This window comes from Clinocottus analis, unplaced genomic scaffold, assembly GCF_023055335.1.
Source record: "Clinocottus analis isolate CAN_PGR_092001 unplaced genomic scaffold, fCliAna1.0.p SCAF_68, whole genome shotgun sequence".
Classification (NCBI taxonomy): Eukaryota; Metazoa; Chordata; class Actinopteri; order Perciformes; family Cottidae; genus Clinocottus; species Clinocottus analis.
Window position 1 is genome coordinate 207950 of NW_027176227.1, and position 16980 is coordinate 224929.

Consider the following 16980-nt stretch of genomic DNA (forward strand, 5'->3'; position numbering starts at 1 on the left):
TCTTTTGAAGACATGAAGTGCTGAATCTGTGCAGAGGAGACCTGCATGATGCTGGTGATACTGGTGATGCTGCGGATGTTCGTGATGATCGTGTCATGCTGCTGCTGCTGCTGCTGCTGCTGCTGCTGCTGCTGCTGCTGCTGCTGCTGCTGCTGCTGCTGCTGCTGCTGATGCTGCTGATGCTGCTGCTGATGCTGATGATGATATGTGCATCTGGATGCCTGTCGCTGAGCTTTGCCATTTCTGTACTGAAGTACGGAGGCGGAGAGAGAGAGCATGTGTCAGTGTTACACACACACACACACACACACACACACACACACTGTAGAGCCTCAGCTGCGACACACAGACCTGTCTGTGTCTAAAAATGGAAAGGCACACTTGCTGTTGCTGAGAAGCCACAAGAAGCTTCTATATGTGGATAGCATGCGCACAGTGATTCATGATAACATCCACCCGCCTGCAGAAGAACGCGTGGAGGAGAAGTGTGGGCGCTCATCAGATTACCGACATGACGGGTGCTGTGAGGGAACAATTAATTCACAAAATCCAGCCATTGAATGGTGCCATTGTGGCTGTAGTGTGTGAGTGTGTGACCGTGTTGCTATGGAGTAAAAACACAAAGTGGGCTCGAAATAACACGGTTATAGGAGTTTTATCATCCGTGTGACATTGCCAGGCAACCAGCTGAGACCCCAAGAAGGGTACTGCATCTGACCAGGAATAATCCTGCACTTAACCCCCTGTATAACCACAGCCTCTTTTTTACACATTCATTTGTACAACATATAATGTCCAGTGTGTAGGCTTTAGAGATGTTATCACTTGGGTTTTGTTTACTGGCCATCTGTATGTTGCACATATAGTTCACAGTACTTCATACTCTGATATGTGTGCACATCCCTGCACAAAACTGCTCTTTTGTTATAAAACACATAGACTATGCATATTTTGTTCAATATATGTTCAATTGTATTTGTTTCTTGATAACTGTGTTTAATTGTTTTAATCCACGCACGCACGCACGCACGCACACACGCACACGCACACTCACAGCCAGGATATCTTTTCCTATGCGCGTTCAGTACAGTTTGTCTCTAACAGGACACCGTAGAGCAACCAGGCAATGGCCTTGTCGCTTTTATCCCTGTGATTGGTCCGCCCGTCAGAGCAGTGCTGTGATTGGTCCCCCCGTCAGAGCAGTGCTGTGATTAGTCCACCCGTCAGAGCAGTGCTGTGATTGGTCCGCCTGTCAGAACAGTGCTGTGATTGGTCCGCCCGTCAGAGCAGTGCTGTGATTGGTCAGATTGTCAGCGGCTACGGAGCGGGAGGAGGGGGAACGTTTATCCTGAACTTCATGCTGTTTCGCAGCTGCACACTGTTTAACCTTTCTCAACGTTTAATTTGGTGCTGAGGCAGCGACACCTCTCACGGTTTATTCATGACCAGTTACCCGACAGTTAAATAGGGTTGTGACGTAGTGAACTGTATTATCTTCCTGGGCCAACTTGTAATTGGAAGTACAGGTAGTTATCTTTTTAGCTAACGGCTAACAGGAGCAACACCGGGAGACAAGGTAACACAGCGAGTCCACATAAACTAGACACTTAACAGCTAGTTAGTGAACTAGTTACTGGCTAGTTTAGAAGTCCAAGTCCAGTCACTTTGGTTTGCTGTACCACAAAGCTGTCGTAACACTACACCAACCAATGTAAACGACTAGCTTTCTTAATATGTTTGCATTTAGCATACTGAACTCCTCTCCTTCCTTTAAGGCAGTATCCACCGGATTCAGTTAATTTCTAGCTCGCTGATGAATGAAGAAAGAATGGTCCTAAAGTTGTACTTATGAGTCAAACGTGTAAGCAGAAAGTGGAACTAAGGAGCTTTCCTAATTGTGATGGAAAAAAATATAACATGAATGAGTGACAATCTGTGGAGGAGCCATGTGTTTTTATGTGAATCCACTCAGATGTTCAGTTAATGACATAAAAATGAAGCATTTCCTTAAATCTGGACTGACAAGATTACACATTTAGAAGCACCTTAATCCGTCTGTTTTCTTTATCAATGTTGGTCTTTTGAAAAAAGCTGAATTATTGTTGCATCCACACACAAATCGATGTGTTGTTTGTGTCAACATCGTATATAATTATCACATTAATGTGTGTATTGTGACAGATAAATGTTTTTATCCTCTAATCATTTCAAATATAAGAATAAAGTAACGTTCATAATATTTCTAAAGATTAATAAATTAAAATATGAGCATATGTGTTTTTGTAACTTTGACTCAATATCCAAATTGTACTCTTGGCTGACACTGTGGATACTAACCTAATTTTTAGCCAACTATAACTGATTTCCTACCCTTATGGTCCAATATATGATCTGTACTGACTCTGATGTAAACCAGAGCATGTTTATAGCTTGTTTATAACTTACTCGCCTGTGTCTTTCCTCTTTCCTACAGCATGAACTTTCCCCCCACCAAGCGCCTTCGAGGCCTGAACCAGGACGTCGCGACGGCGATGGCCTTCAACGACCCGTTTGGAGATGACGACGACTTCACCCAGGACGACCTGGATGAGATCGACACCATTGCCTCGCAGGCCATCACCGCGGTTGCTGCACCTGGGCTTGGACTGAAACCAGGACCCAAACCCATGGAGCCGGCCCGCGGGTCCAACTGGCCGCAGTCGGCAGGAACGAGCAAATCTGTGAGCAGAGCGACAACCAATCAGAGCAGCGAGAACACTGTTGGGTTCAGCGGCAACAGAGGGCATGCTGGGATGCCGAGCAGAGAGCGTCTCGGTGAGTTCAGAGCAGAGCTGAATTATCTTCCGTCTTTTAATACCTACCGATTTATTTTCCAAATCATTATTCAGTAATTGTTAAATAAAAGGTTGTTGATGTTGCAGAAGAAGGGAAAATAAGATAACTTACTTTTTATTCATCCACTGGCATCAAATCTGCCAACATATGGTTTAAACAATCATGTGAAAACGCAGTTTTAAAATAATTAAACTTTGAAATCCATCTGATTTGATCCTATTAAATATCTCCTTCCTCACATTAAGAAAAGAACAATGTGGAGCCTCACCTTCTGAACATTTGGGTTTGAAACATATACATTTTAACAGGTCGGGAACTTGTACATATTTCTGCTTTTCTTTTCTTTTTTGTGTTGAACGTGTCAGAGACGCTCAGCTGTTGTGTGTTCAGGTAACGGGCAGCAGCGGTTTGGGTCGGACAGAGAAGACTCACACGGTCTGCTGGAGGCTCAGCATGCAGAGCTCAAGAGGAAGGTGAGACTCGCTGGCTTCTGTCTTTACACAACTTTTTATAAAATGTCCAACAGGAACAATATCAGGGCAGTGAACAAAACTACAGACCACAGAGAGAGCAATGACAAGGCATTTGCATGCAAGATTATTGCATTAATTATTTGTCATTTCTTAGTTTTCCTTGACTTGAAATTGTTGTTGAGCGGGACTCTTGAGATAAGATAACACTTTATTTATATCAAGTGAACTTTCTGTGAAGCAGTTCCAATGCAAAGTGAGAAGAGTGCAATTATAAAAAACTTGAAAATAACTTGGTGCGGTTGGTGCCACAAAACTAACACGACAGTTTGTCATAAATAATAAAAAGAAACAGGAGATGTACATTATACTACAGACTGGTGTTATGTTATATACTAATTTTTGTTTGTATATCTTTATAAACACTCTAATTGTCCTTGTTTATAATATATTTGGCTTGTAGTTGACGTTGTAACTGTCCAGAGGCTATGAATGACACATCCAAACAAATGCTATTTAGTTGTCAATGCGGTTCGATATTAAATATAGTCAGTGCCTCGTCCCAGCTGTGAACAGACTCTATAAATGTGTACATCATTAGCTGAAGGAGGTGGAGGAGGAGATCGTGTTGAAGAGCGGGGAGATCCGGGTCCTGAGGGACTCTCTGAAAGGAGCTCACCAGGAGAAGGAGACCCAGAGGCAGAACCAGATCCTGCTGGAGACCCAGAAACAGAGAGAGCAGAGCGACAAGGAGAAGGAGCTCAACAGAAAGGCGAGGAGCTGAAACACACACGTAGAGGACATATAATCCTCAGAATAACACAATAATGACACGTTCTCGATGTTCAGGTTCAGTCTTTGCAGTCCGAACTGCAATTTAAAGAAGCAGAGATCAACGAGATGAAGACCAAACTTCACAGTTCAGACAAAACCAAGATGGCTTCTCCACTTCCGAGAAGCAGGTCAGCGGTCAATATGTTGATAATCAATGAAATGTTCATTTTTCTGTTTCATTTTATAGTAAACAAAATGTGTCTGGGTTGGACACAACAACGTGTATTCGAGAGAGAGATGTAAATATTCAGTATGACGTCAGGGGGTCGAAGGTCAAACTGAAGAGCAACAGTTGCAGCTGTGACTCCAGAACCAGTTCGACCAACCAGAGTGTGTTTAAAATGAATTCATCCCACGCCGCTTTGCCTTTCTCTCGTCCCTCAGTCCTAAAGTGCTCGGCTGTCTCGCCCAGCTGCATCATGGGAGCGCCAGCAGCTCGTCCTCTCCGACAGGAAATGGCTTCATCACCAAGGAGACGTTTGGAGCCCACGTCCCCTCCAGAGTGACGCCGCGGCGCGACGGTGGGTCACGTGACGAAGGCGGCGTGACCCAAAAACCGGCGCGTTGAGTGACGGGTGTGTGTGTGTTTTTGTTTGTGTGTTGCAGCAGACAGAGGCGGGTCCGCCAGCAGATCTGGTGACAAACAGGAAGTGTCTCGACCGGACCCCTTCCTGTCCGTCAGACCTGCACACATGCAGCACCGAGGTCAGTCTGCAGGGCCGCGTCACAAGAATTAATGGAAGTAAATTAAATTATAATCTCTTCAGGTGTTAGCCCACTCATACTTTAAACAACCCACATCGAATTAGTTTGTTTGATTTATTTATCATATAATTACATACATTAAGTGTACAGATTAATATTTGATGAGTAAATAAAGTGCTGTGAGTTATTTATTCATTTTTTTGGTAAACCTATCGATCGTAACCCACCGTCAATCAGTGCATCTTAAGATAAGTGTTAGTATCAGAAGCCTCTGAAGGGACTGACAGAGGATCAGTTTATCAGGCTGAACAAAGAACAGCGTCTGCAGAAACAGTTTGAGTTGTCACAGAAATATGAAACCATCCTAATATCTCACTAAAGTGTTTGTACTTGACTTCATCTGCTGATGACGCCTCTGAACGTAGAGGAGGGTCAAGGGTTTCTCCACCATGCGGTCTGAGCGCTGGCATCAGGGTTGTCTTGAGTTGGGTTTGAGACTTGATGTTTAAAAGAAGAGGGCGTTTACCAGACAGGGAGGAGCTAATGAAAGACAGTATCCAGTTGCATTATGGGAAATGTAAGATCCATTTTTTGGAGTTTGGACCAATCGACGGGCTGAAAGTCAAAATATCCCGTCCTGTTACAATCATTTTGTTCATTACTTTTGTAATTAACAACTTTGTGTGCGTGTGTATGCGTGTGTGCGTGTGCACGTGTTGTCCAGGTGGCGTCCTGCTGGGCTTGTTGCTGCAGCAGCCGTTGTCTCCCAGCAGCCTCGGCCTGTCTCACCTGCTCTCCATGAGCCTGAGTGACGTCCAGCCGACATCCAGGTAAACGTCCGGCGCTGTAACCATGACAACGTGGTGATGGAGAGCATTATGACTCGTACAATGCTGTGGCGGTTTCAGGGACGGTGTGTCGCAGTTGTAACTTAATAGAAATGGATATCAGAGTCACTCTGGTTTCATCAAGTCAAAAAGAAAACGCATCACGCTGCGTTTCTTTGAATCGGGTTCAAGACCAGTCCTCCTTTGTAAATCTTGCACTTGAGACTTTTAATGAAGTGTCATTGTGTTATGATCACACTAACACCTGCTGCACCTTCTAAGTGCTGCGTTGAAGTCACTTAATGCAGCCACTTCATCTCAGTCACCACATGGGGGCGCCAAATCCACCAAAACTTTAAAAAATGATTTCTTTTGATACCAGATGGACCTGAGTAACTGAAAATGACTTGAACAGTAGGACGAACCGTAACCTCAACAGAAGCAGCCGTGGTGGATGTTGTACTACTACTACTACTGGATGTAATACTACTCGTTCCAATAGCAGCCCGAGCTGAGTGGTTTTAAAAGAATCCTATAACTAATGTTTTCTGTTGTGATTTCAGCAAGTCTGCAGGTTTTCTGCTCCGCTCTGATGCCACCACCGGTGTCGGTGTCGGTGGGGGTGAAGATGCAGCCGCCAGAGCTACTCTGAGTCCTCTCCAGAGTCTGGCTGTGACTGGACTCAACATGCTGAGTCAGAACCGCCCAGCAGCTGCAGCCGGCAGCAGCAACAAAAGGTAGGGGGAGATGCTACAACCCGTTGAACCTTCACTCGCTTTTATATCTGCTGCTCACTGAATAATCCTGAACACAACGTGCGGGAGGGGGGGGGGGGGACCATGCACCACAGAAAAGTCAAAGAACCACTGATACAGATGTTTAGTGTGATTAACTAACACTCGTCTATCTAAATGATTTCCTGTGTGTTTGTAGCTCGTGTCCCGGAGCGGTCCTCTTGCTCCCGCTTCTAGAGCTTCACCTGTCTCGGCTCTGTCGGGCTCTGGACTCCCTGCGCTCCGTCTCCGCCGGCGGTTCGAACTCTGCCGCCGGCTCGCTCCCAGCAGGCGGTGCCGCGAGACTGGATGAGGCTGGTTTGACTGGTTTCAGTGTAGAGGACACTGGCTTGGCTGCTCTGAGGCTCCTCTACCTGTTGGTGGCCCACAGTGACGAGGTGATGGCAGACACATTGCGTACAGACCAGATGGCCAGGGTCGTTACTGTCATGAAAAACCTAAATTGACGTTTTAAAATGGGTATTTCCAGGTCTGGAAAGGTCCTTGAAGAAAATAAAATCACAAAGGTTTTGTAAAAGTCTTATAATTGCATTATATTCATGTGTTCATGACGTTCATTCACGCTGAGTTATAAATAATGAATCTGCTTTTAAAAGAAAGAGGCTCAACATATCAGCAGCATACATACATCTATATAAATGTTTATTCTTTTAATCAAACTATTGTCTCTCATTCATTTGAGTCATTTAAGGTTTACTGTATGCTTTGAATCCTCATTGTTAGTTTAAATACTACATTTTATCACTTTTTACTGTTTATGCACACATTTCACACAATGTTTGATCATGAACATTTGGTTTAAAGTCATGAACATTTGGTTTAAAGTCATGAACATTTGGTTTGAAGTCATGAACATTTGGGTTAAAGTCATGAACATTTAGTTTAAAGTCATGAACATTTAGTTTAAAGTCATGAACATTTGGTCTAAAGTCATGAACATTTGGTCTAAAGTCATGAGCATTTGGTCTAAAGTCATGAGCATTTGGTCTAAAGTCATGAACATTTGGTCTCAAGTCATGAACATTTGGTCTCAAGTCATGAACATTTGGTCTCAAGTCATGAACATTTGGTCTCAAGTCATGAACATTTGGTCTCAAGTCATGAACATTTGGTCTAAAGTCATGAACATTTGGGTTAAAGTCAAAGTCATGAACATTTGGGTTAAAGTCATGAACATTTGGGTTAAAGTCATGGAAACCCGTTGGTCAGAATGTGTTTCAACCCCAGATGGCACATCTCAAGGTTTCATCCTGATGTAAAGACATTTCAATCAGTGGGACATCATGTCAACTTCATTACTTTCAACATCCATCTTGTTGCGTCCGTAGCTTCTTTTTCTTTTTTGATTCTCGGCGTTGACTTCGTCTGATCGGATTCCAGTTTCGCGCTGAGTGACTATGAACGTTAGTTTAACACAAACTATGAACTATACGTTACCTAGTGTCTAACCGAACACTTAATACAAGAGCTTAAATGAATGAAAACAACTGAACCGAAATCTCCAGTAGACCTACAGCACTAATTGGCATCCTCTCAACTCCGGCTGGTGACGGCTTTGTGTGTCTTTCATTTGACAGTTGACGTCACTTCATTTTCTCTCCCAGGTGGTGGAAGCTGTGCTGTCAAAGGATCAGAGCAGAGTTACAGACCTAAAGGTACAAAAACAAACACTCTGATGGACTCTCATTCTTCCACTTTAGACTTTATTGTGTTGTATATTTCTTTATTAACTACATATTGCTTGTCCAGGAGCTTTATGATAACATTTGTCACTGTAAATCCCGCTGAAATAATTTTATGAATTGCTCCCCCTCTCCCTCTCCTCTTAGACTGAACACTCTGCTGCAGGTGTTGGTCCGTGCTCCCAGAATGCCTTGCTGCAGTCAGTGTTGCGGCTGTGTGAAGCGGGGCTTGGTGGCGGTTCGCAGAATGTGGAGCTGGTCCTCGATGCCATGAAGACGCTGTGCGTCCTCATCGAGAGGACGCCACACAGGCATGCCGACAGGTAGACACACTCACATGCAGACAGGTAGACACACTCACATGCCGACAGGTAGACACACTCACATGCAGACAGGTAGACACACTCACATGCAGACATGCAGACACACTCACATGCAGACAGGTAGAAACACTCACATGCAGACAGGTAGACACACTCACATGCAGACACACTCACATGCAGACAGGTAGACACACTCACATGCAGACACACTCACATGCAGACAGGTAGACACACTCACATGCAGACACACTCACATGCAGACAGGTAGACACACTCACATGCAGACACACTCACATGCAGGCAGGTAGACACACTCACATGCAGACACACTCACATGCAGACAGGTAGACACACTCACATGCAGACAGGTAGACACACTCACATGCAGACACACTCACATGCAGACAGGTAGACACACTCACATGCAGACACACTCACATGCAGGCAGGTAGACACACTCACATGCAGACACACTCACATGCAGACAGGTAGACACACTCACATGCAGACACACTCACATGCAGACAGGTAGACACACTCACATGCAGACACACTCACATGCAGGCAGGTAGACACACTCACATGCAGACACACTCACATGCAGACAGGTAGACACACTCACATGCAGGCAGGTAGACACACTCACATGCAGACAGGTAGACACACTCACATGCAGACATGCAGACACACTCACATGCAGACACACTCACATGCAGACACACTCACATGCAGACAGGTAGACACACTCACATGCAGACAGGTAGAAACACTCACATGCAGACAGGTAGACACACTCACATGCAGACACACTCACATGCAGACACACTCACATGCAGACAGGTAGACACACTCACATGCAGACAGGTAGACACACTCACATGCAGGCAGGTAGACACACTCACATGCAGGCAGGTAGACACACTCACATGCAGACAGGTAGACACACTCACATGCAGGCAGGTAGACACACTCACATGCAGACATGCAGACACACTCACATGCAGACACACTCACATGCAGACACACTCACATGCAGACACACTCACATGCAGACAGGTAGACACACTCACATGCAGACAGGTAGACACACTCACATGCAGGCAGGTAGACACACTCACATGCAGACAGGTAGACACACTCACATGCAGGCAGGTAGACACACTCACATGCAGACATGCAGACACACTCACATGCAGACACACTCACATGCAGACACACTCACATGCAGACACACTCACATGCAGACAGGTAGACACACTCACATGCAGACAGGTAGACACACTCACATGCAGACACACTCACATGCAGACACACTCACATGCAGACAGGTAGACACACTCACATGCAGACAGGTAGACACACTCACATGCAGACACACTCACATGCAGACAGGTAGACACACTCACATGCAGACAGGTAGACACACTCACATGCAGACAGGTAGACACACTCACATGCAGACAGGTAGACACACTCACATGCAGACAGGTAGACACACTCACATGCAGACATGCAGACACACTCACATGCAGACACACTCACATGCAGACAGGTAGACACACTCACATGCAGACAGGTAGAAACACTCACATGAAGACAGGTAGACACACTCACATGCAGACAGGTAGACACACTCACATGCAGACAGGTAGACACACTCACATGCAGACACACTCACATGCAGACAGGTAGACACACTCACATGCAGACACACTCACATGCAGACAGGTAGACACACTCACATGCAGACAGGTAGAAACACTCACATGCAGACAGGTAGACACACTCACATGCAGACAGGTAGACACACTCACATGCAGACAGGTAGACACACTCACATGCAGACAGGTAGACACACTCACATGCAGACAGGTAGACACACTCACATGCAGACAGGTAGAAACACTCACATGCAGACAGGTAGACACACTCACATGCAGACAGGTAGACACACTCACATGCAGACAGGTAGACACACTCACATGCAGACAGGTAGACACACTCACATGCAGACACACTCACATGCAGACACGCTCACATGCAGACACACTCACATGCAGACAGGTAGACACACTCACATGCAGACAGGTAGAAACACTCACATGCAGACAGGTAGACACACTCACATGCAGACACACTCACATGCAGACACACTCACATGCAGACAGGTAGACACACTCACATGCAGACAGGTAGAAACACTCACATGCAGACAGGTAGACACACTCACATGCAGACAGGTAGACACACTCACATGCAGACACACTCACATGCAGACACACTCACATGCAGACAGGTAGACACACTTACATGCAGACAGGTAGACACACTCACATGCAGACAGGTAGAAACACTCACATGCAGACAGGTAGACACACTCACATGCAGACACACTCACATGCAGACACACTCACATGCAGACAGGTAGACACACTCACATGCAGACAGGTAGAAACACTCACATGCAGACAGGTAGACACACTCACATGCAGACAGGTAGAAACACTCACATGCAGACAGGTAGACACACTCACATGCAGACAGGTAGACACACTCACATGCAGACAGGTAGAAACACTCACATGCAGACAGGTAGACACACTCACATGCAGACACACTCACATGCAGACAGGTAGACACACACACATGCAGACACACTCACATGCAGACACACTCACATGCAGACACACTCACATGCAGACACACTCACATGCAGACACACTCACATGCAGACACACACACATGCAGACACATTCACATGCAGACAGGTAGAAACACTCACATGCAGACAGGTAGACACACTCACATGCAGACACACTCACATGCAGACAGGTAGACACACTCACATGCAGACACACTCACATGCAGAAAGGTAGACACACTCACATGCAGACACACTCACATGCAGACAGGTAGACACACTCACATGCAGACACACTCACATGCAGACAGGTAGACACACTCACATGCAGACAGGTAGACACACTCACATGCAGACAGGTAGACACACTCACATGCAGACAGGTAGACACACTCACATGCAGACACACTCACATGCAGACAGGTAGACACACTCACATGCAGACAGGTAGACACACTCACATGCAGACAGGTAGACACACTCACATGCAGACACACTCACATGCAGACAGGTAGATACACTCACATGCAGACACACTCACATGCAGACAGGTAGACACACTCACATGCAGACAGGTAGACACACTCACATGCAGACAGGTAGACACACTCACATGCAGACAGGCAGACACACTCACATGCAGACACACTCACATGCAGACAGGTAGATACACTCACATGCAGACACACTCACATGCAGACAGGTAGACACACTCACATGCAGACAGGTAGACACACTCACATGCAGACAGGCAGACACACTCACATGCAGACACACTCACATGCAGACACACTCACATGCAGACAGGTAGACACACTCACGCTGTAGACGGGCACTACAACCAGCAACAGCAGTGAAGAGGTCAAAGGTCACAGTGTCGTATTGCAGTTTCACGTTGACCTTAAATGAAGACATGAGAGTGAAGTTCTGGAAATCGAGATCCAACATAAAAATCCTCTTTCGCGTTAATGCTGCAATAATTCTGTCTGAAAGGAACCAATTAGAAAATGGTTTAAAGTAAAGCATTAATTTTGTCATAAATTATCTGCACAAATGTTATAAGAAGCTGAAGAGGCCTTTTAAATATCACAAACCATTCGTACTAAGAGTGACATCAAATTGAGTCTGTTGTGCTCTGTCTGTGGATTTTAAGTTTACTAAATTAGCAAGAATTTCTTGTGATTATGAGACGCGGGTTCCCACAATGCATTGCGTCTCTTCAGACTGTGCGAGGCAGATGGTTTGATTAATTAACTGTTGGATAAAAACAATGATGATAAGTGAAGCTAAATATTAATAACTGCCACAGTATGAATCCTTCAGTCCGACCGACGGTGAAGGAACAAAAAGAACACACTTTTTACAAAATTTTTCGACTGCAGAAATAACTCAAAAGATGAATGGGATATTGTATAAAGTATGTATTAGTTGACACTGTCGTCTGCGTTTCCCTCCCAGGTTGCAGTGTGTGCTGCAGGTGGTGTGTGCGTGTGTGTCCGCCGCCTGCAGGCTGCACACGGTCTCGGGCAGCGTGTCCGTCCTCGCGTCCGTGTCCGACCACCAGACTCTGGCTCAGCGGCTCTGCTCTCAGCACGGTGAGCGATCCCGTCGCAGCGTCGCAGCGTCGCAGCCTCTCCTGTGACGTCCGCTTCACGCTTCATGCCTCCGTCCTTTAGGCTACAGCCCTTTCGTGATTTTAATAAAACTCAACGCAGCAGTGTTTTATTTTTGTTGTGGTTTTCTTTTTTCTAGACCCGTGTATTTTCCTAAAGTTGTTCCAGTTCATAAGAACCAGACCAGACAACCAGGCAACACATACAGACTGGATTCTGCTGGACCTGCAGGTCAAACACACACACACACTCTGAAGGAGATGAATAGCATCGTCGTGTTTAAACGAACCATCGTGTGCGGTCCGGCCACCTTTCCAACCTTTAAAGTTTTTGTTGGCGTACTTCCCGTGTCGGTGGTGTGTTTGTGTACAGGATGTCGTATGTGTGCAGACTGTAAAGCCCTCTGAGTCCGTTGGCTCCACCAGGCTGCAGCTCAACGCCAAGTTCTCAGTAAAAGTGTATGAAGAAGAAGAGACGTCTCACCTTTGACTACTTTCACATACCGGTTGACATTGTCCCTTAACGTCGTGATGTCCGTGTTGGAAAGTCACCAGAAAAGATGCTGTTGGGACTTAATCCAAAGTGCTGTCCCTCCTGCCCCATGTAGCCGGCGACCTCTGCAGAGAAGAGGCGCCGCTCGTGTCGTGAGTTGGTCTCGTTGACTCGCGCTTGAGGCTGAAATAGCCGTGCCGTGTGCTCATTGGCTCGCTCCCTTCAGATGCTTTGTCCTCTGAGTTTATGTCTTGCGTTCTCGAGCCAGATATCTAGTGAGCGCTGACTGACGAGAAAGAGGACCAGACAGTTTGGTGAACAGCTCGTGATATATATCGTCGTGCGTTAGTCCTGAAGGCGCTGAAGCAGGAAAACAACCAGTCAACGTGGATTTCATGTATTTTTATAATAAAAACGGGTCTTAAAACACTTTTATTCATCACGTTTAAGTACTTTTATACGCATTTTTATTTTTATTCCATCTGTATATTTAATATTCTTAATGTTTAATTTTGTTTTCTTACTGCTCTACTGTTTATTTATATTTTATCTTTATTTACTTGTGAGCAATTAATTGCTGTAATCCTGTAACTTCCCCACTGAGGGACTAGTAAAGGATTATCTTATTTTATATTTCTAATATTCTGTGTTTGTTTGTGTTTCAGGTGGTTCGTTTGCTGAGCAGACTGATGACTCAGGGAGCAGAGAGCTGGACCTCCGGCCGGCACAGCAGCTGCCAGTGTTACACCGAGGTACCTCTTTCATTCTTTCATCCTGCGACACTAAACTTTGTGCTGCAGCTTTCTTGCACGAGCCTCTTACCCGACCTCGCTCTCTCCCAGTTGGTTCAGACCGTGGTGATTGTTTTCCATCGGCAGTGGCTGGATCTGCGTGGTTCTCAGGACCGGATGGACTCAACCGGTCGGTCTCGCGACAGATTTAAAACACAAGAACTGTCAAAAATCATGGAATACTACTAAGAGCGGCGCTTTTTGTTTTTCCCCTTTCAGGCCCGCCCTCGCAGAAGTGCCCCCCTCGCCCGGTGGCGTGGTGGCGCGGCCCGGCGGCGTCTCTGCTCAGAGAGTGTCTGCTGCTGCTGCACTGGCTGCTGCTGCACCGCGGCAGCTTCTCGGAGAACTGCCGGCCGCTGCTGCACATGTACGACCAGCTGATCCCCGCCGTCCGAGACACGCTGAGGAAGATCCCCGAGCTGAGCGAGAGCGAGGGTACAGGCGGGCATGAGCACGCATGCAGACACTCACACTCGCACATGCACATACACACACACACACACACACACACACACACACACACACACACACGTATGTATGTATGTATGTATGTATGTATGTATGTATGTATGTATGTATGTATGTATGTATGTATATATATATATATATATATATATATATATATATATATATATATATATATATATATATATATAGTGAATCCAGTAGCAGAGAACTCAGATCTCGTCGTGATCGAGGTGAACAGCCAACAAGTTGACGGTTTCCTCTCTGGATGATCAAACGGAGACAGAGTCCATAATGGTTTTAAGCGTCTCAGAGCTCTTAAAATGATTTTTAGGTAAACCAGAGGAAGCTCTCGTCGAGGCCGTGACTGATCGATGTCACTGATCCAGAAACAAAGAATCTATTACTACATGGAAACGTTTGTGTTTGATGTGTTCGGTCACGTCGTGGCTGATCCGTCTAATCGGGTCAGTGTTGGTTTCTCTTTCAGTTGTGTGTGTTGCTGCTGTAAGTTCTGCTGGTGTAGATGTCGCAATATCGTTCCTTTTGTATTAGGATTTAGACGTGTTTTTCTCGATGTGGTACCTCTTGCTGGATCTCTGGAGTTCTGTGACTGTATGTAGTCGAACATAAAACAGCAGGAGACAAATCAGTGCGATAGTTGAGATTTCAGGTGTGTTGTCCGTTTAAACTCTACTTTTAAGTATTCGGTAGCGCAAACGGGTCCTGGTTTATGTTAACTGTTGGCGCTCATCTGATGGCTTCCAGCTATAATAATATCAGTTCCTTTTAGAAATAATCTTCACCCTGAACAGGAAATGTTCAGATGACCTCCCGGATGTTAACAGAGTCCAGACTCACGTGTTTTCCCGCTTCCTGTCCGGCAGAACTGGCGTTGGAGGAGATCTGCCGCTCGGAGGGCGACGACACCGACGACATGGACACGGATACCGGCTCCTGATTGGCCGATTCCACCCGCGAGCGTGAGGCGAGGGACTGTTTTATCGACCGGATATTTCGCACTGAGACGAAGGACAGTGCAAAAAGACTGAAGTGGTTGTTGGAGAGAACTGAAGGATGAGAGAGAAGTCAGGATGAGACTGAAGGGACGAAGTCATTCTGCTGTCTGATGATCTGACAATAAAACGTAAAAGTGAGCGAACGCTCTGCTGTCAGAGTCCTTTTCTTTACGTCTGGACTCTGGTTCATCAGCTTCTGATACTTCACTGGTTCACACCTTTATTTAATTTACTGATCCTAGATCTGGACCTATAATTATCAATATTAATATCAATCTGCCACCACTACCAACGCAATTGTACAATTAGTTTGTGTGCAGGTAAAACAATATATCCTAACACTTCAAAGCTCCACCGTTTTGTACGACTACTTCTTGCTGCTGAACAGTTATTCAAGTATAATTTGTATGAAAGTTTTCTAGAAGTTAATGTTGTGATGGTTCGACTGGAGCAGTCGTAGTTTGGTATGCTGGAGATTTTATTATTATTTTTAAATCTCCACCGAGTCTGGTCACAGTAGCTCTGAGCAGAAATATCGAGTCCAGCAGTAAACTCAAGGACGCCGCGGCCCAATTTGAGATCTGAAAATCTTCTGCGGCCGAACCTTTAATCACGACTCTGATCAAACAAACGAGGGATGAATAAATCACCTTAAGAATTTAACCGATTAAAAATGCATTAACCGACAATGTATGTTTTGTATACCATTTTCTCCAGAGCTCTTATATATTTACTTTAACACCACAAGAGGGCGCCCCATTTGACATTTATTCACGTCTGTTTACTGTCAATGTATGTCAGTGTCAGCTGACGCCAACAACCCGACTGAGAGAAGACCGGACCCGGTGCTAAGCGGGCTCTTACCGACCCGGACCCGGTGCTAGGCGGGCTCTTACCGACCCGGACCCGGTGCTAGGCGGGCTCTTACCGACCCGGACCCGGTGCTAAGCCTCTGGGCAAGCGGCCTTCAGACCGGCCCGTTCCGGCACAGCTGCCTCACACCCGAACCCACTTTTCTTTTCTATTCCTCCGCAGAGTTTAGAAATTCAAATATGCTGAAATTCAGCGGGAAAGCAAGAAAACAAAAACACAAGCACACGTTGATAAACATTTTTATAATAAACAAAACTAAAATACACTAAAGCTAATCAACGTATTTGTGATATGTCAAACACGTAATCAGGGAGAAAATACATTTCTTGTCAACGTAATTGAAAATACGTTTTATTTCTGGGGGAACGTATTTGGAGGAGACAGTTTGGCCACAAAGGTCAGCCTCTCCTCTTTAATGAGGAACTCACAAAGATTGTCAAAGGACTCGTAGTCGTTCTGAAAGACCTCGAGCTTCCTTATTGTGGCTTCTGTCTCACTGTGGACATGAAACGTGGTCACTGCTTTTCCTTGGAGGGATAGATTGAGTCCATTTAAGAACCCGAACATGTCGGCCAACTGTTCTCGCTGTTTCATCCAAAACCGCCTGAAATTCCGC

The 16980-nt window shown here is 45.7% G+C and overlaps 1 protein-coding gene across 4 annotated transcripts; it reads left to right on the forward strand.

Moving 5' to 3' along the window:
* Positions 1-204: 204 nt before the first annotated feature.
* Positions 205-15634, forward strand: atrip (ATR interacting protein). Of its 4 annotated transcripts, none has more exons than XM_068604320.1 (18): positions 205-280; positions 2474-2814; positions 3226-3308; positions 3907-4077; positions 4155-4267; positions 4524-4660; positions 4746-4844; positions 5569-5674; positions 6235-6408; positions 6605-6842; positions 8070-8120; positions 8295-8470; positions 12570-12706; positions 12864-12955; positions 13882-13968; positions 14059-14137; positions 14227-14442; positions 15360-15634. In XM_068604320.1, the coding sequence occupies exons 2-18, from the start codon at positions 2475-2477 to the stop codon at positions 15431-15433; spliced, it is 2373 nt and encodes a 790-aa protein (XP_068460421.1). In that variant the 5' UTR covers positions 205-280; position 2474; the 3' UTR covers positions 15434-15634. The 4 variants fall into 4 exon arrangements, with proteins under 4 accessions (XP_068460421.1, XP_068460422.1, XP_068460423.1 ...); XM_068604321.1 differs by lacking the exon at positions 205-280 and adding an exon at positions 1223-1576 and having other exon boundaries at positions 4749-4844; XM_068604319.1 differs by lacking the exon at positions 205-280 and adding an exon at positions 1225-1576.
* Positions 15635-16980: the final 1346 nt, after the last annotated feature.